The 16001-nt window shown below is 38.4% G+C and overlaps 1 protein-coding gene and 1 non-coding gene across 3 annotated transcripts in view; one reads left to right on the plus strand and one right to left on the minus strand.

The window, feature by feature from the left end:
* DMC1 (DNA meiotic recombinase 1) overlaps positions 1–16001 on the minus strand; it is a 39675-nt gene extending 23674 nt beyond the window's left edge. Inside the window, exons 1-8 of one of the 2 annotated variants that reach the window (XM_029205629.1) lie at positions 15964–16001; positions 14452–14535; positions 13724–13768; positions 12663–12809; positions 9498–9580; positions 3802–3854; positions 2207–2248; positions 1023–1095 (exon numbers count right to left, since the gene is read on the minus strand). In XM_029205629.1, the coding sequence (XP_029061462.1) occupies positions 1023–1095; positions 2207–2248; positions 3802–3854; positions 9498–9580; positions 12663–12809; positions 13724–13768; positions 14452–14502 (494 nt within the window). In that variant the 5' untranslated portion in view covers positions 14503–14535; positions 15964–16001. Of the gene's footprint in view, positions 1–1022; positions 1096–2206; positions 2249–3801; positions 3855–9497; positions 9581–12662; positions 12810–13723; positions 13769–14451; positions 14668–15963 lie in introns of those variants that run through there. The other variant, XM_029205630.1, reaches the window with a different exon arrangement.
* Positions 9889–9954, plus strand: LOC114886250. Its single transcript, XR_003791260.1, has one exon. It is a non-coding gene; the product is annotated as a small nucleolar RNA SNORD58 (small nucleolar RNA).

Below are 16001 nucleotides of genomic sequence, written 5' to 3' on the forward strand. Positions count from 1 at the left end.
GATAATTAAAAACAAATAGGATGTAATTTCCTCTCATGTATTTGTTTCGTCAATTTTATACCAAACCCATTTGGAGAAGTGAAACCTTTTTTTAAAAAAGGTGATTTGAGGGACTTCCCTGATGGCGCAGTGGTTAAGAATCAGCCTGCCAATGCAGGGGACACGGGTTCGAGCCCTGGTCCGGGAAGATCCCACATGCCGCGAAGCAACTAAGCCCGTGCGCCACAACTACTGAGCCTGAGCTCTAGAGCCCGTGAGCCACAACTACTGAGCCCGCATGCCACAACTACTGAAGCCCATGACCTAGAGCCTGTGCTCTGCAACAAGAGAAGCCACTGCAATGAGAAGCCCGTGCACTGCAACAAAGAGTAGCCTCTGCTCGCCGCAGCTAGAGAAAAGCCCACACGTAGCAACGAAGACCCAACACAGCCAAAAATAAATAAATAAATAAAATAAATTAAAAAAAAAAAACTATGAGAAAAGGTGATTTGAACATAGAAAACAAACTTATGGTTACCAAAGGGGAAAGAGTGGTGGGGAGGGATAAATTAGGAGTTTGGGATTAACATATACACACTAATATATATAAAATAGATAACCAACAAGGACCTACTGCCTACTGTATAGCACAGGGAACTATACTCAATATTTTGTAATAACCTAATAACCTATAAGGGAAAAAGATTCTGAAAAAGTATATATATATATATATATATATATATATATATATATACATATATATGTATATTAAACTGGATCACTTTGCTGTACACCTGAAACTAACACAACATTGTAAGTCAACTATACTTCAAAAAATAAATAAATAAATAAAATAAAATAAAAATTTCAGGGGGAAAAAGTGATTTGCAAACTCGACTAGCAACTGTTTTCCCTTGGCTTTTCTCATTATTGCTGGTTTACAGGGTGATCACAAAATGACATATTTCAAACAAATTCTCTTTTATAGTAACAGTACTATATCTCACTATTATGTTAGCAACTTGTTTAAATAAAAGGGTTACAAAGTATTTTCTGTATCAATGAAGATAATCTTTCCTCCTGAGTAGCCACCTGCTCCTGGAAGTTGAGCTGTCACTAGAAAGCAATTAAAATTTAGTTAATATTAGTAAAAGTGAATAAACTTTGTACAAATGTGTATATAAATTAATATGGTATTTAGGCTGGTTGCAACTCTCTAGTCATGTAGCAAAGAATAATGATCTTTTAGTTTCTAAACAGCATGCTATATTTTTATATTACTAACCAGTGGTAAGATTATAAGTATTCTGCCAGCATAGTAGTAATTCAACAAAGAATGTCAATATCTTTCACTATGGGAGATATTCATGAAATTTAGTTCTCTGAAAGAAGTAGAATTTAAGTATCACTAACTTTTTTCTATAAGAAATAATCATAAATATAATTTATGCTACATAACTCATTTAACTTTTCAATTAATGTATATCAAAATTTTAAATGCATTTTCTTTATATGTAGTAGTTAACACTAAGGAATTACTTTACATAAAGTACATACATTATTTCATTTATTTTTCAAAACAACCCTAAGTTTGGCACTATCATTACTCCTGTTTTACTGATAGGGAAAATCTGAAAGGTGAAGCAACTTGCTCCAGGTCACACAGCTATTATTGGCAGAGCTATTTTGATTCCAGAATCCCCTTATTAAACACTTTTCCATGCTCCTTCTACTTAGGTCAAAGAAATGTAGTGTAATGTCTTTATGCAAAAGGACGTATTTTTGCTTATTTTGCTTTAGAAACATTTAAGTCTTTTTTAGTTCCAACCTTACTCTATGGAAAGTAAGGAATTCTAGGCCTCAAAAGATTCTGTGACATTCTCATAAATACAATATGGAAAAGATAGAATGGGAAAAATCGAGACCATGAATGAATACCTCTCTCCACCAACACATTCATATACCCATTTACCTCCTCCGTATTTCCATTCATGTGTTCAGAGTGCAGTGTATACAACATCACCTCAAGCATCAGATATATTCAAAGACCAGCTCTGGTATTTGTGTAACCATGGGCAGTTTATGTAATGTCTCTGAGTTTTAGTTTCCTTGCAAGTTTGTTCAGATTACATGAGATTATGTAAGTACCAGGCACAAAGTAGAATAGTAAGAGATCACTATGATTATTATTGTTATTGCTATTATTGTTGTTGTTACATATCCTTACCACAGAGGGTATGAGAGAGCTGGGTTTTTCCAGTTCGAAATTCTGTGAAATATAGAAAAAAAACATACATAGTTAATTTTTAGATATTTTCATAAAGAATAAATATGGCCTCAGAGTATGGTTTTCTTTTCCAACTGTCAAATCTCACACATAAAGTACCTCTGTGTCATGAATGGATTCTGCATATATGAGTACCAGTAGTAAAAACAACTTTTAAAAGGTTTTCTTTTTCAGAACTGTCCTTTAGATAATAATTAACTTAAACCAAATTTTCCTTAGGAATAGTTATATAAATGAAAGTTTAAGACTCCACCACAGGAATGAGAGTCTGGGGTTCTCCCACTGACCTGGGATCCTCAGATTGGTGGTATTCCCTAGCTACCAACAAAAGCAAATTCTCTCCGGAGAAAAATGTCCCCACTCACCAATTTAGGCCTTTTGAACTCCAACAGATTAAAATCAAGAAATAAGCTCACAAATATCAATGAATACAACAGCAGGTAAGCCATTAAGACTGAGAGTCAACTGAAATAAACACAGATTTATTTCTCCAAGTCAACAGAAACATCAACACCAAAAAAACAAAACAAAAAACAGGGACTTCACTGGTGGTCCAGTGGTTAAGACTCCACGCTCCCAATGCAGGAGGCCCGGGTTCCATCCCGGGTCAGGGAACTAGATCCTGCATGCTGCAACTAAGAGCCCACATGCTGCAACCAAAAGATCCCGTGGGGGCTTCCCTGGTGGTGCAGTGGTTGGGAGTCTGCCTGCCCATGCAGGGGACGCGGGTTCGTGCCCCGGTCTGGGAGGATCCCACATGCCGCGGAGTGGCTGGGCCCGTGAGCCATGGCCGCTGAGCCTGCGCATCCGGAGCCTGTGCTCCGCAACGGGAGAGGCCACGGCAGTGAGAGGCCCGCGTACCGCAAAAAAAAAAAAGATCCCGTGTGCTGCAACTAAGACCTGATGCAACCAAATAAATAAATTAAATTAAATAAATATTTAAAAAACCCACAAACAACAACAACCAAAAAACAGATTTAGTTCTCTGAGGACTGAAAATACTGGAACTGTCAGGGATAGTACGTAACATAGCTATGCATGAACTTTTTTTTTTTTTTGACCACACTGTGTGGCCCGTGGGATTCTAGTTCCCCAACCAGGGACCAAACCTGGGCCCTTGGCAGTGAGAGCGCAGAGTCCTAACCACTGGACCGCCAGGGAATTCCTGACTTTTTTTTTTTAATAGAGGATACAATAAGGGAAGGGAAATCTATTCTCTATGTTCCTGAAACATGTATTTCTTAGAAATAATATCTGTCTCATTATACAACTACCCTCTGAAGGTATGAGAGAAAAAAATTCTAATCTCTTCTATAGGAATGAGAGATAAAAAGATGAAAAATGCCAATAAAACTCATCTGTTAATGTTGGAATATATTTTAATTGCAGCCCAGAATGATCTTGCATTATGATAACTGATATTTCATCATAAGTTCCCAAATAGATACAATTTACAATTGACTACTTAATTATATATATGGGTGTGTATATATACACATATTTTTCATATAACAAAATATTAAGGTTCTACCTACCTCCAAAAGCTTCTGTGATTGCCATGCTTTCAATTCCACCTCCTAGCAACTTACTAGAAATAGAAAGTAAGCTTTAGTAACAGGAACAGAAATAGAGATATCAAGAAAGGAGAAAGTGCTAATATCATTAGTATCATTTCTATCTATCTATATACCTTTCTATCTGTCCAACATGAGCAGGAATTCTTGGCTGAATAAATGGCTTCCCACCTGTTTAGATCACAGGTTATACTGTGTATGGGCAGGGGGATCAACAAAACAATTTATAAGCCCTGTTGTTCTTATCTCCTGTGTACCAATAGGAAATGGGCTATGCAGGGCTTATATTTCAGTAATTCTAAAGAACTGAACTGGAGTGCGAATAAATGATTTTTAGTTATTAATTGGATTTTTCATATTGTGCTGGGACTATGTTTCTAAAAGTCAACTGAATATCCAATTTTTTTTAATGTACTGAAAAACATGAAAAATAGATATTAGGAGAATCCAGTGATTGTCACCATGATTGGCTTATCTCACACAAACCAAAGTCTATGAAGAACACGTCAGAATAGAAAATATTCAAAGATGTGACAGGTAACGCTAGCAGATAGAAGAATAACTGTCAGATTTTGACAGCATGCACTTAACTGGTAATGCAGTGACTCAGCGCATTTAATACATACTCTTGATATGGAAAGATCTAAAGTTAATTAATCTCATTCATTCATTTAATGCAACAAATATTAATTATGGCAATTGTGCTAAGACCTGGTAAGACCACTTTTAAAATCTTTGTAGTTATTTATTTATTTTTGGCTGCGTTGGGTCTTTGTTGCTGTGCACCGGCTTTCTCTAGTTGCGGTGAGTGGGGGCTACTCTTCGTTGTGGTGCACGGGCTTCTCATTGCAGTGGCTTCTCTTGTTGCAGAGCACGGGCTCTAGGTGCATGGGCTTCAGTAGTTGCAGCACGCAGGCTCAGTAGCTGTGGCTCACAGGCCCTAGAGCGCAGGCTCAGTAGTTGTGGCGCATGGGCTTAGTTGCTCTGCGGCATATGGGATCTTCCCAGACCAGGGCTCGAACCCGTGTCCCCTGCACTGGCAGGCTGATTCTTAACCACTGCGCCACCAGGGAAGACCAAAATTCTTTGTAGTTTTTATTAGCATGACTTTTGGGACATGGTCACAGATTAGACAAAGCTTTAAGAGATGGATAATCTAACAGATTTACACTTACGTAGTTTAAGAGAGCAGCTTAAATGTAAATTGAAGTAATGTTGGAAGTTATTCACAGATTTAGTGAGGGCTATGGACTTTAATGAGAAAAAGAAAAATCTAGATACTGACCCGCATAAAGGACATGGTGGAGAGACCACTCCATTTGGTGGGTTGGCCAAAAAGTTCGTTCGCGTTTTCTGCCAAGATGTTCTGGAAAAACCCTAACAAACTTTTTGGCCAACCCAATACTTAGGGATTCTATAAACCTACCAACTATTAAAGAGAGTTTTATTGATACTTGGCCCTCCTCATCTTGAGAAAAATCACCCTGAAAGGCTATAGCTCTGGAAAATCTCAGACAAAATTTCTGGTTGATATGCTGAAAAAGTGACCCCAAAATTTAACTGAAAGGGTACCCCAAATTACTTGGGATAGCATAATTGTTCCCTTATGAAACTCAGGAAAATTTACAATTAGGTACAGAAATAGTATTTTTAAATCTAGGAAGATTTAAAAATGGAGACACAAATCAAACCCACAGATTACTATTTTCATATTAAATTTGGGAATAATCTGTGCATATTTGGTACCTGAGAATTTTCAAAATTTAAGAGAATTTGACATTTTTATAATAACACATTAGCCTCTAATTGATTAAATGATATAGACCTGCAGTTTCTAAGTTGATAACTAAGTTTATACACAGTATTTGAACATTTAAGAGTGTCTAAGACTCACTATACTTATAACTTTAATTTATTAAATTTATAAGACATTCAGATAATTGGAAAGATTTTAATAATTACACAGGTAAAGTTCTTAGAGGAAATATAATAAATTTATAAATATAATTTAAAATGTTTAAGGGAATTTAGTTAACCATATTAGAAAGGCTCCCTTAAAATTTGCCAAATTTATAAATAGACTTGCAGCTTAAGAAAAAATTATATAACATTTAAACAAATAAAATATTAATTAAAAAAAGCCTAGCTCCTGAGTAATCTTTTATGTGCCCCAAAACCCAACATCGAGGACACCAGAAAACTCACTATGAGAGTAATAATTTCTCTAAGCCGAATGGCTCTTAAACCATGATGTGGTAGAGCAACTGGAGAATATCAAGTTGTCATTTGAATCAAGTTTTATTTATTTATTTATTTAGGCTGCACTGGGTCTTAGTTGCGGCACGCGGGATCTTTTAGCTGTGGCATGTGGACTTCTTAGTTGCGGCATGCGTGTGGGATCTAGTTCCCTGGCCAGGAATAGAACCTGGCCCCCTGCATTAGGAGCATGGAGTTCCACCCACTGGACCACCAGGGAAGTCCCGGAATCAAGTTACCCTGACCAATTTGTCTTGGACCAAAGACTTTTCCTTAGCTGTTACTTGAAAAAAAGTTCTGTGATTTTAAAAATTTGAGGCAATGCTACGTTAAAGAGGTGTTTTATTTCACTGCAAGAATTCAGATCCTTTAATAAAATGTGTGAATCTCCAAGAGGAGAATATAGTATATTGTACTTCCCTAACTTATTTTATTCACTGTTTATTCATTCAATTAGTCATTCTACAAATATTTATTGAACACCTAGTTTGTGTTAGAGATTGCTCTATGCCCTTGGAGTAAAGCAGCGAACAAAAGAGACAGAAATCCATCACTTCATGGAGCTTCCATTCTAATGAGAGAACAGACAATAAACATAAGTAAAATTTGTGGTATGTCAGTTGTTATTAAATGGTATGGATAAAAATTAGATCCAGAGAGGGGATAAGATGTGCAGAGGATGAAGATGGGGAGTTTTCAAATAAATTTTCAAATAAAGTGATCAGAGAAGGCCTTAGTGAGAAGTAGACATTTTAGCAAAGACCTGAAAAACCTGACAGCAAGTCATGAACATAATGACGAAAGAGTGTTCTGGGCAGAGGGAATGCTAAGTGCAAAGGCCCTGAGGTGGGAGTGTATCTGGCATGTTCTAAGAATAGCAAAGAAGTTAGTGTGGTTGGTACACAGTAAACCACAAGATGAATTAAAGATGAGCTTAGATTTGAGATTAGAGAGGATTTTGGCTTTTGCTCTGAGTGAGATGGGGAGTCATTAGGATGTTTTGGGCAGAGGAGTGTTATGATCTGACCTATGTTTTAAAAGGATTATTCTGGCTCCTATGTGAAGAATAAATGGTAGGGGCAAGGTCTAAAGGAGGGAAGTTAGTTAGAAGTTATTATTAATAATCCAGAAGAGATACTAATAGGTGTTTTAGACCAGTGAGTGAACAAAGGAGAAGGTGGTGAGAAGTAATTGAATTCGTATTTCTTCTCTTTCTCTGTACACATATAGACACAAATAGAAAAAAAAAATGTATATATACACACACATATATATATGTAAACTTTCTATTATGGACAATTTCAAACATACAAAAGTAGACAAAAACAGTATAATAATGAACCTTCATGTACCTATAACTCAGCTTCAAAAATTATCAGCTATGAACTCATGGTCAACCTTTTTTCATATAAACCTCCAACCACTTCCCTCCCTTTTCATATTACTTTAAGCACATCCTAGGCAACATATCATTTCATCCTAAATATTTCAGTAGGTATCTCTACAAGATGAAGACTCTTATTTTTAACATAACTGCATTACCATTATCACACCTAAAAAATTAGTAATTCCTTAATATCAACTATCTAGTAAGTGTTCAATTTTCAGTCTCATATGTCTTATTATCCGTGTGTGTTTGAATCAGGATCCAAAATAAGATCCACATATTGGGATTAAGTGACATGTCTTTTTTTTTTTTTTTTTTTTAATAGTCTGTGCCTACAAGGCACCTTCAGTTTATTAACTAATTAATTTATTTTTGCTGTGTTGGGTCTTCGTTTCTGTGCGAGGGCTTTCTCTAGTTGTGGCAAGCGGGGGCCACTCTTCATCGCAGTGCACGGGCCTCTCACTATCGCGGCCTTTCTTGTTGCGGAGCACAGGCTCCAGACACGCAGGCTCAGTAGTTGTGGCTCACGGGCCCAGCCGCTCTGCGGCATGTGGGATCCTCCCAGACCAGGGCTCGAACCCGTGTCCCCTGCATCAGCAGGCAGATTCTCAACCACTGCGCCACCAGGGAAGCCCAAGTGACATGTCTTTTAAATCTCTTTTAATCTCTAGGTCTTGTCCCTGATTCCATCTCTCTTTTTTTTTAATTCCTTATAGTTTATTTGTTGAAGAAACTGGTTGGTTTTTTTTAAAATATAAGGATTGTTTTTTTTTAAAAATAAATTTATTTATTTATTTTTGGCTGAGCTGGGTCTTCATAGCTGCGCGGTCTTTCTCTAGCTGCTGCGAGCGGGGGTTACTCTTCGCCGCAGTGAGAGGTCTTCTCATTGCAGTGGCTTCTCTTGTTGCGGAGCACGGGTCCTAGGTGCGCGGGCTTCAGTAGCTGTGGCACGTGGGCTCAGTAGTTGTGGCTCACGGGCTCTAGAGCACAGGCTCAATAGTTGTGGCACACGGGCTTAGTTGCTCCGCGGCATGTGGGATCTTCCCGGACCAGGGCACAAACCTGTGTCCCCTGCATTGGCAGGTGGATTCTTAACCACTGAGCCATCAGGGAAGCCTGGTTGGTTTGTTCTGACTAAATATATTTGAAGGTAGAGCAGACAGGATTTGTTAATAGATTAGAGTTAGGGTGTGAGAGGGGAAAAGAGGTGCTAAGGATGACACTAAGGTTTCAGATCTGAGGATCAAAAAGAGCTCCGGATGAGGGAGATTTTAGGAGGAGCAGATCTGGGGCAAAGATCAGAAGTTTGGTTTCAGACCTGTGAAGTCTGAGCTGCCTAGCAGACATTCAAGTGGAGGCATATTTGACTATGAACTCTTTTTTTCTTGCAGTTTTTTGTGAGGTCAGTGTTTTGAGGAATACTTTGAAGAAATACTGCTTTTGTTCAAATTGATCTTGGCCACTGCTCTGACTTATGAAACAGTAACTCTGCCTACTAAGGTAGAGAAAAAAAACCACATTCTAGTCAACTTGCATTGGGAAGATGATGACTATGTCTCAGGAATCATAAGATAATAAATAAAAAGGGAAGTTAAAACTGCTGAGGCTGAAGAGCAAAACCAACACTGCATTATTTCTTCTAAAATATTCACTCTAACAACTGATTTTTAAGTAAAACCAAAAGTGAAATGGAATTTCCTTCATCAGTGGAGAAGAAAAGGGAAATGAAAAGTTAAACTAATTTTTTAAAATGGTTTATAGATTAATGTAGGCTGATTTAGAAACTACTTATATTTGGGGTCTGAATTTCTTGTAAGAAATTTAATCCTGTTTTTACAAGCAGTCTGGAATTTATTTGCTTCAGTTGCCTTTTGAGAAAAAAAAAAAAAAAACTTCTGCAAAATAAGAAGCTATTTCTACTACTTATAGTCAAAATAACAACCTGGATAGAGGTAAAGAAATATGGTATTCCAAAGATTATGCTTAGTGGTTATAAAAAATATGAGATACATACTCAAATTCCTGGCTCCCAGTGGTGATATGGAAAACCATCTTCCTTTTCTCACTATACTCAAATGCGGTCAGGAATCCTGGTTCCTACAGAAAGACAAAAGAAAAAGTTCAAAAAGGGTATAAGATGATGGTTTTCATTTCAAATCCCACCAAAAGCTATATACTTGATTACCAGGGTCATCATTTGATATAAGCTACAGTTGATTTGTCTTTGAAGGCAGCACAAGATCATGCTTAAGAACATAGGCTCTTATCTTCAAATAGACAACCAACAAAGACCTACTGTATAACACAGGGAACTCTGCTCAATATTCTGTAATAACCTAAATGGGAAAAGAATTTGAAAAAGAATAGAAAAAAATAGATTAATTAAATTAAATTTTTAAAAAAGACTGCAATGATGGCATTTCTTAGGACACCTTTGGATTAATCGTGAAAACAACAACTCTCTGAGTAGCTGCCGGCAGCGTTTAGTACATATATAAACTATATGAGTTACTGTAAATATATGTTGACAGAATTATTCTTGCTCACTTCCAGGTGACCTCTAAAAATGGTTCGCTATTCACTTGACCCAGAAAACCCCACAAAATCATGCAAATCAAGAGATTCAAATCTTCGTGTTCACTTTAAGAACACTTGTGAAACTGCCCAGGCCATTAAGGGTATGCATATCTGAAAAGCCACCAAGTATCTGAAGGATGTCACTTTAAAGAAGCAATGTGTGCCATTCCGACTTTACAATGGTGGAGCTGGTAGGTGTGCCCAGGCAAAACAGTGGGGCTGGGCTCAGGGTTGGTGGCCCAAAAAGAGTGCTGAATTTTTACTGCACATGCTCAAAAATGCAGAGAGTAATGCTGAACTTAAGGACTTAGATGTAGATTCTCTGGTCATTGAGCACATCCAGGTGAACAAAGCCCCCAAGATGTGGCGCAGGACTTACAGAGCTTATGGTCGGATCAACCCATACGTGAGCTCTCCCTGCCATACTGAATGATCCTTAATGAAAAAGAACAGATTGTTCCTAAACCAGAAGAGGAGGTTACACAGAAGAAAAAGATATTCCAGAAAAAAAAAAAAAGAGATAAAATAAAATTTTTAAAAAAAAGCAGTTATGGGGAAGGGATGGTGGTAATGGCTGCAACAACAATGTGAATGTATTTAATACCACTGAACTGTATACCTAAAAATGATTAAGATGGTAAATTTTATGTTATGTGTATTTTACCACAATAAAAAAAAGAAAAAATTAAAAAAAAAAAAGAACACAGGCTCTTGAGTCACCCTACCAAGGTTCAAAATATGTCTCTAATACTTATTAGCTGTGTGATGTCAGGTAAACTACTTAATCTTGCTGTATTTTGGCTTCCTCTTTTGGGTCAAACGGGGATAATAGTGTCTCTTTCATAGGTGAGTTGTAAGGATTAAATGAGATATATTTATGGCATAAAGTAGAATGGTACTTTACTAAGTGATTCAGTTGATTTCATTCAATAGCATCATTTCCCCCAGCTCTAGAAGTTGGAAGGAGCACAGGAATTTCAGTTTTCAATATTCATGATACAATATTTTTCACGTTAGATATACTACATATTGGTTGAATTAATGAGCTACAGCTGATGCAGTGTTATAACTAGTGAAAATAGGTCCTGATGTGGTCTAATGTATTCCCCTCTTTGTTGTTTTATACTATGACAGTGGTTCTCAAACTTCAGAGAACTTGAAGTGGGGGAAAAGCCCATGCCTAATCCTAATTCAATGAGCCTGGGCCTCTGTGTTCTTTACAAGCCACTCCAGATGATTCTGATACATACCACTGTACTGTGAAGTTAACTGTCTCTGTCTGTCTCCGTCTCTCCCTCTATGTCTCAATCGTTTTCTCTTTCTTTCAGAATAAATAGCTTTAGTTAAGAAAGGATAAGACTCGTGGTGCATTAGTATGTACATGAGAAGGAGAGAGGTTCTTTTCTTTGGTAATAGAATTATTTTCCAAAGAAAAGAAGACTAATGCCTAGGAGCTATAAAGTAGCAGTTTCCCAAACCCTGGGTGCTGCTCTAGGGCTTCATTAGATACCCTGGCAGTTTTGGAACTGACTTGCAGGTATACTGCCCAAGAGTACTCAGAAGGTAAAGCAACTGAGCTGTGTTCAGAGCAGTTCACTTGGGTCCTCTCCAAGCTCAGGACCACATTGCATCACTCTCATGCCTCAACTGCCTCTGGGGAAGGAAACTGGATGGCTGTCAGTAAAGAGACTTTCTAGGACTTGGTGGGAATGAGAGCCTCACATACACATGTAGAAATGAAGAAGCCTGCTCTTCTGCAAAGAGGGAGACTTTGTCTTTCTGCATGTTCTTATTTCCAGAGCTGGTGCTTCCAGTGGCCCCCAAAAGCTCTACACAAAAGCTTGGGTCAAAGGCGTGTGTTTTTGCTCGGAGCCTCTCAGCTGCATAGGTCTCTTGTGTTCTGTGGGCCCAGGTAGAAGGTATAGGTTTCACTTAGCTTTAAGCTCAGGTGCCTCAGTGAGCACATTCTTGGTCATATCTATCTTAACTGCACACATGTAGACCCAGCCACTGCTGTCGTTTTCAAATGCAATGCTCTCTTATCAAATGCCTATAGCAGGAGAGAGCAACTTCTTTGTTGCTGAGCACTTCACAACAGCCATAGATACAATGTTTGAGGAGATAAGACAAAAATAAGGAGGAGGAAGATAAAAAATATGAAAAGGAGGGAATTCCCTGGCAGTCCAGTTGCTAGGACTTGGTGCTCTCACTGCCCGGGGGCCCAGGTTCAATCCCTGGTCCCGGAACTAGGATCCTGCAAGTCACGTGGTATGGCCAAAAAAAAAAAAAAAAAAAAGAAAAGGAGAAGGAAAGGCAGAGACATAGAAAGGGAAAAAACGTAATATAAAGGGAGACAAAAAGAAAAGTTTTGGTAAAAAATAATTACCTTCATAGTTTTCCAGGTCTCTTAACCCCTGTCTCATTCTTTCAGAAATTAATTGCTTTGAAACCGACATGATGAAAAGTTAACATGGGGCGTATATCTTGTGATCTACAGGAACTCAGAGTTCTCACAATAGTTTCTAGTGTACATAATGAGAAAGGCTACAGAGACTCACAGGGCCCTTCTAAGCTAAAACAACAAAGAATGGATTTTGCTTACAATAAGCTTGTTGGCTGCTTCTTTAATCTTGTCCACTTTTGCTTCTGAGAGCCCTTTGACATTGCATAGCGCTCTTCTTGTTGTCATTTGTATCCCTTTGATGGTACAGATGCCTACTGACTTCAGTTTCTTAATGTCAGCCACATTCTGTAAGTAAAAGAATGGGTGCAGCAGATTGAGAAAATGCCAGCCTGAAAGGCTCCCATACTATGTCATGTGCTTTTGTGTCCATCTACTTCCATCATGATGCCAATTTTATACAAGCGGCCAGGTGGAACCCACCCACCATGTAGCCAAATGTTCTGGAAATATCTGAGTAGAACATACCCAGCATGATGCCAAATGTTCTGGCTGTGCCCTGATTTCCCAAGAATGTTAGTGAGACCATGGCAATGTAACAAGGAATTCAAAAGAGAAGTCTGTTGGTAGGAAAGCTAACAAATTTATCACACGTTCAACCCCCTCAATTCAGCTCCTTCCTTCTACAGAACTTCATTACCAAAATGTTCTTTAAAATTTTTTAAAGATTTTTTTCTTTACCTTTGGAGAATGCAAATAACTACATAACCAAAAGACCAGGATTTTCTCTTGCTCCAATTTTCTAAATTCAACTGAAAAAGATTAAATGTGAGGGCTTCAAAGGGTAATGTCAGAGAAGTTTTACTGCCAACTGATTGCTATTGAAATTCATCTAGCTAGTTACTTAAAAGTCTTGATTTCTGTCAACGTCATTTAATCACACGACACAGAAGGTGAATTTTCTGTTGATGAAAACAGTAGATAGCTCTGAATGCCTCCAGCTGGACCAGTGGTTCTCAACTGGGGGCAATTTTGCCCCCTGGGGACACTTGACAATATCTGGAGAAATTTTTGGTTGTCACAACTAGAGAGTTGCTACTGGCATATAGTGAGTGGTTAGGAGTCAGGGATGCTGCTAAACACCCTAGAATGCACAGGACAGTCTCCCAAAACAAAGAATTACCCAGTCCCAAATGCCAATAAAGTCAAGACCAAGAAACTCTAAAATGGACAATTTCACACAGCGTTGAAAAAATACTTACAATTCCATGTTTTTGTAACAGGTCAATGTCTTGAAACAAAGATTCCTAAAGGACATGGAACAGAAAAAAAGGAGGGTTGATTCTTCATATCCAACTGTTTCACATATTTTAAAGAGTTAATTCAGTATTATGAGTCACTCCAAAATGCCTCAAGTTCCACTTCTCTAGACAGACTGAGGTAGGATCAATAATGCTTTTTCAAACACATTGTTACATACTTAAAAGAAGTGCCAACACTGAAAGCAACACGAAGCCCAACAGGCACCTGTGATCTTAGTTCCCCGACCAGGGATCGAACCCGAGTCCCCTGTAGTAGACACACGGAGTCCTAACCACTGGACCACCAGAGAAGTCCCATGGCCTCTCCAAATTTTTTAGACCTTAATCCAAAAGAGTGGAACAGCACAATCTATTTTTAAATATGTTTTCTCAATCTTCTTCCCCACCAGACCGTGCACTCCTTCCTCTGCTATTCGGTACCAGTAAGCATAGGTACCAGGATGGCCATACCACTTGTTAAATTATTTAAATACTTTCATGCCAGCTGCTAAGTAGCTAATCTTAGCACCCCTTGCCAAACAAGTTGTTACATATTTGTAATATTGCCTCTCTCCAGAACTATGTTTTATTTCTAATCTCAGTTTCTAAAAATAGTAGTTAACAGAGAAGGAACTTCATTTTTGTAGAATGACTGAGTGTCTACATATCTTTCAACATTCTAGCCATACTTCTTCATCTTGGAATCCTGGTTCTTCCAGCACAACTTGATCCTCCTTCATATTGAAAGGTGAACAGCAGAAAAATAATCAATTCTGGAAAAATAAGAAATATTAAGAAGTACTCATAGATCATATAGTACAAAATCCTTTGCCCATAGACCTTCTTGATTTCATTTCAGATATCAAGGACCAGAAGGACAATTAGAAAAATATTTAGTTTGGAAAAACTGGGCTGGCCTATCTTCTTTCTCCAAGCCTGTGGCATTACGCCTTTTGTTGGTGTGTGTATGTGGGGATGGGGACTTAGTTTCTTTTCTCTTTCCTCAAAACTGGCCACTTTGTATCATCTTTCAGTTCCCTATAGCACAATTAATCATGACTAATAATATCTTTTTTGTTGCCTTGGAATGTTATTTAGAAGTAGAATATTAGAATTCCATATTGTTATTAAACTTTCATGTTGGTTAACAACACTCTAAGAACCTTGGCCTTAAGTCAATCTTCCTTGAATTCTCCCTGGCACCTAGAACTTAGTCTATCCTCAAAAAAAAGATATATATTTTTTCTCATATATGAGGGATGACTTCCTGCTTGGGAATTATGAATGGGCTCTCTTGTAACATATATATTTTTGTTTAATAAAACATTAGATGTATTTTGTTTATAGTATTTCCTAGTTTCATGACGTATTTTTTTTAAGATTTAAAATTATGGCAGATACCCAATATTTAAACATGATAAAATATTAGGGCCAATAAGCAGATAGAGAGTCTTTGATTTAACACTGTAGCAGTTGTTTTAAGATCTCAGGAAGCTACAAGGTATGACTGTTTTCATTAGAAAACGTGGTCCAAGTAATCAGTTTTCTTGGTCTATTCCATCTCTTTGCTTAACACCAAATTCGGGTTGGGGCCCGGCCCAGAAGGGGAACAAACTGCTAAGGTAGAGGTATGGTCGCTACCACCTAGTACCTCTGAACAGCAGAGTATTCGAGGCAAACGAGGAGACAGTGGAGATGGAATCTTCTGGAGTACGGTCCCTCAGTCAGATAGCTAATCATATGTGTGATAACCCCAACTTCCACAGTGACTGTCCTTTCTTTTCTCCCTGATAAACAAAAAGATTGTTCTCCATCTATCTCAAATAGCAATTGACGGGGTGAACAGCTGAATCCAAGGTAGGGCTCCCGGACACCTCGGCTTAAGGCACCAGAAGCTGTCCCTCATCGTGGGGAGCGCGGTCCAGATCACCCTCACCGCCTCCCCCCACCACAGCCGTTTTCCTGACACCTGACTCCCTCATAAGAAGGCCGAGGAGGTCTCCTCAAGACTTAGGTCCGACTTGGTTTAAAATAAGGATGCTGGAAATCCCTCGAGAGCACTGAGATTCCCGCCGGGGGCTGGGTTGGGGACGGGACGCACGAAGCCACCAGCCCAGCGCCCAGCAACGCCAATGACCAAAGAAAGGAAACCCTGAGTTTCCGCTCAGATTCTTCACCCGCCTTCCCTTTTTGCCACAAACTCCACTCGTACCCACAGTCTCCCGGGGGTTTTCAAGGT

This window comes from Monodon monoceros, unplaced genomic scaffold, assembly GCF_005190385.1.
Source record: "Monodon monoceros isolate NGI ecotype Baffin Bay Population unplaced genomic scaffold, NGI_Narwhal_1 Super_Scaffold_6, whole genome shotgun sequence".
NCBI classification, from domain to species: Eukaryota; Metazoa; Chordata; class Mammalia; order Artiodactyla; family Monodontidae; genus Monodon; species Monodon monoceros.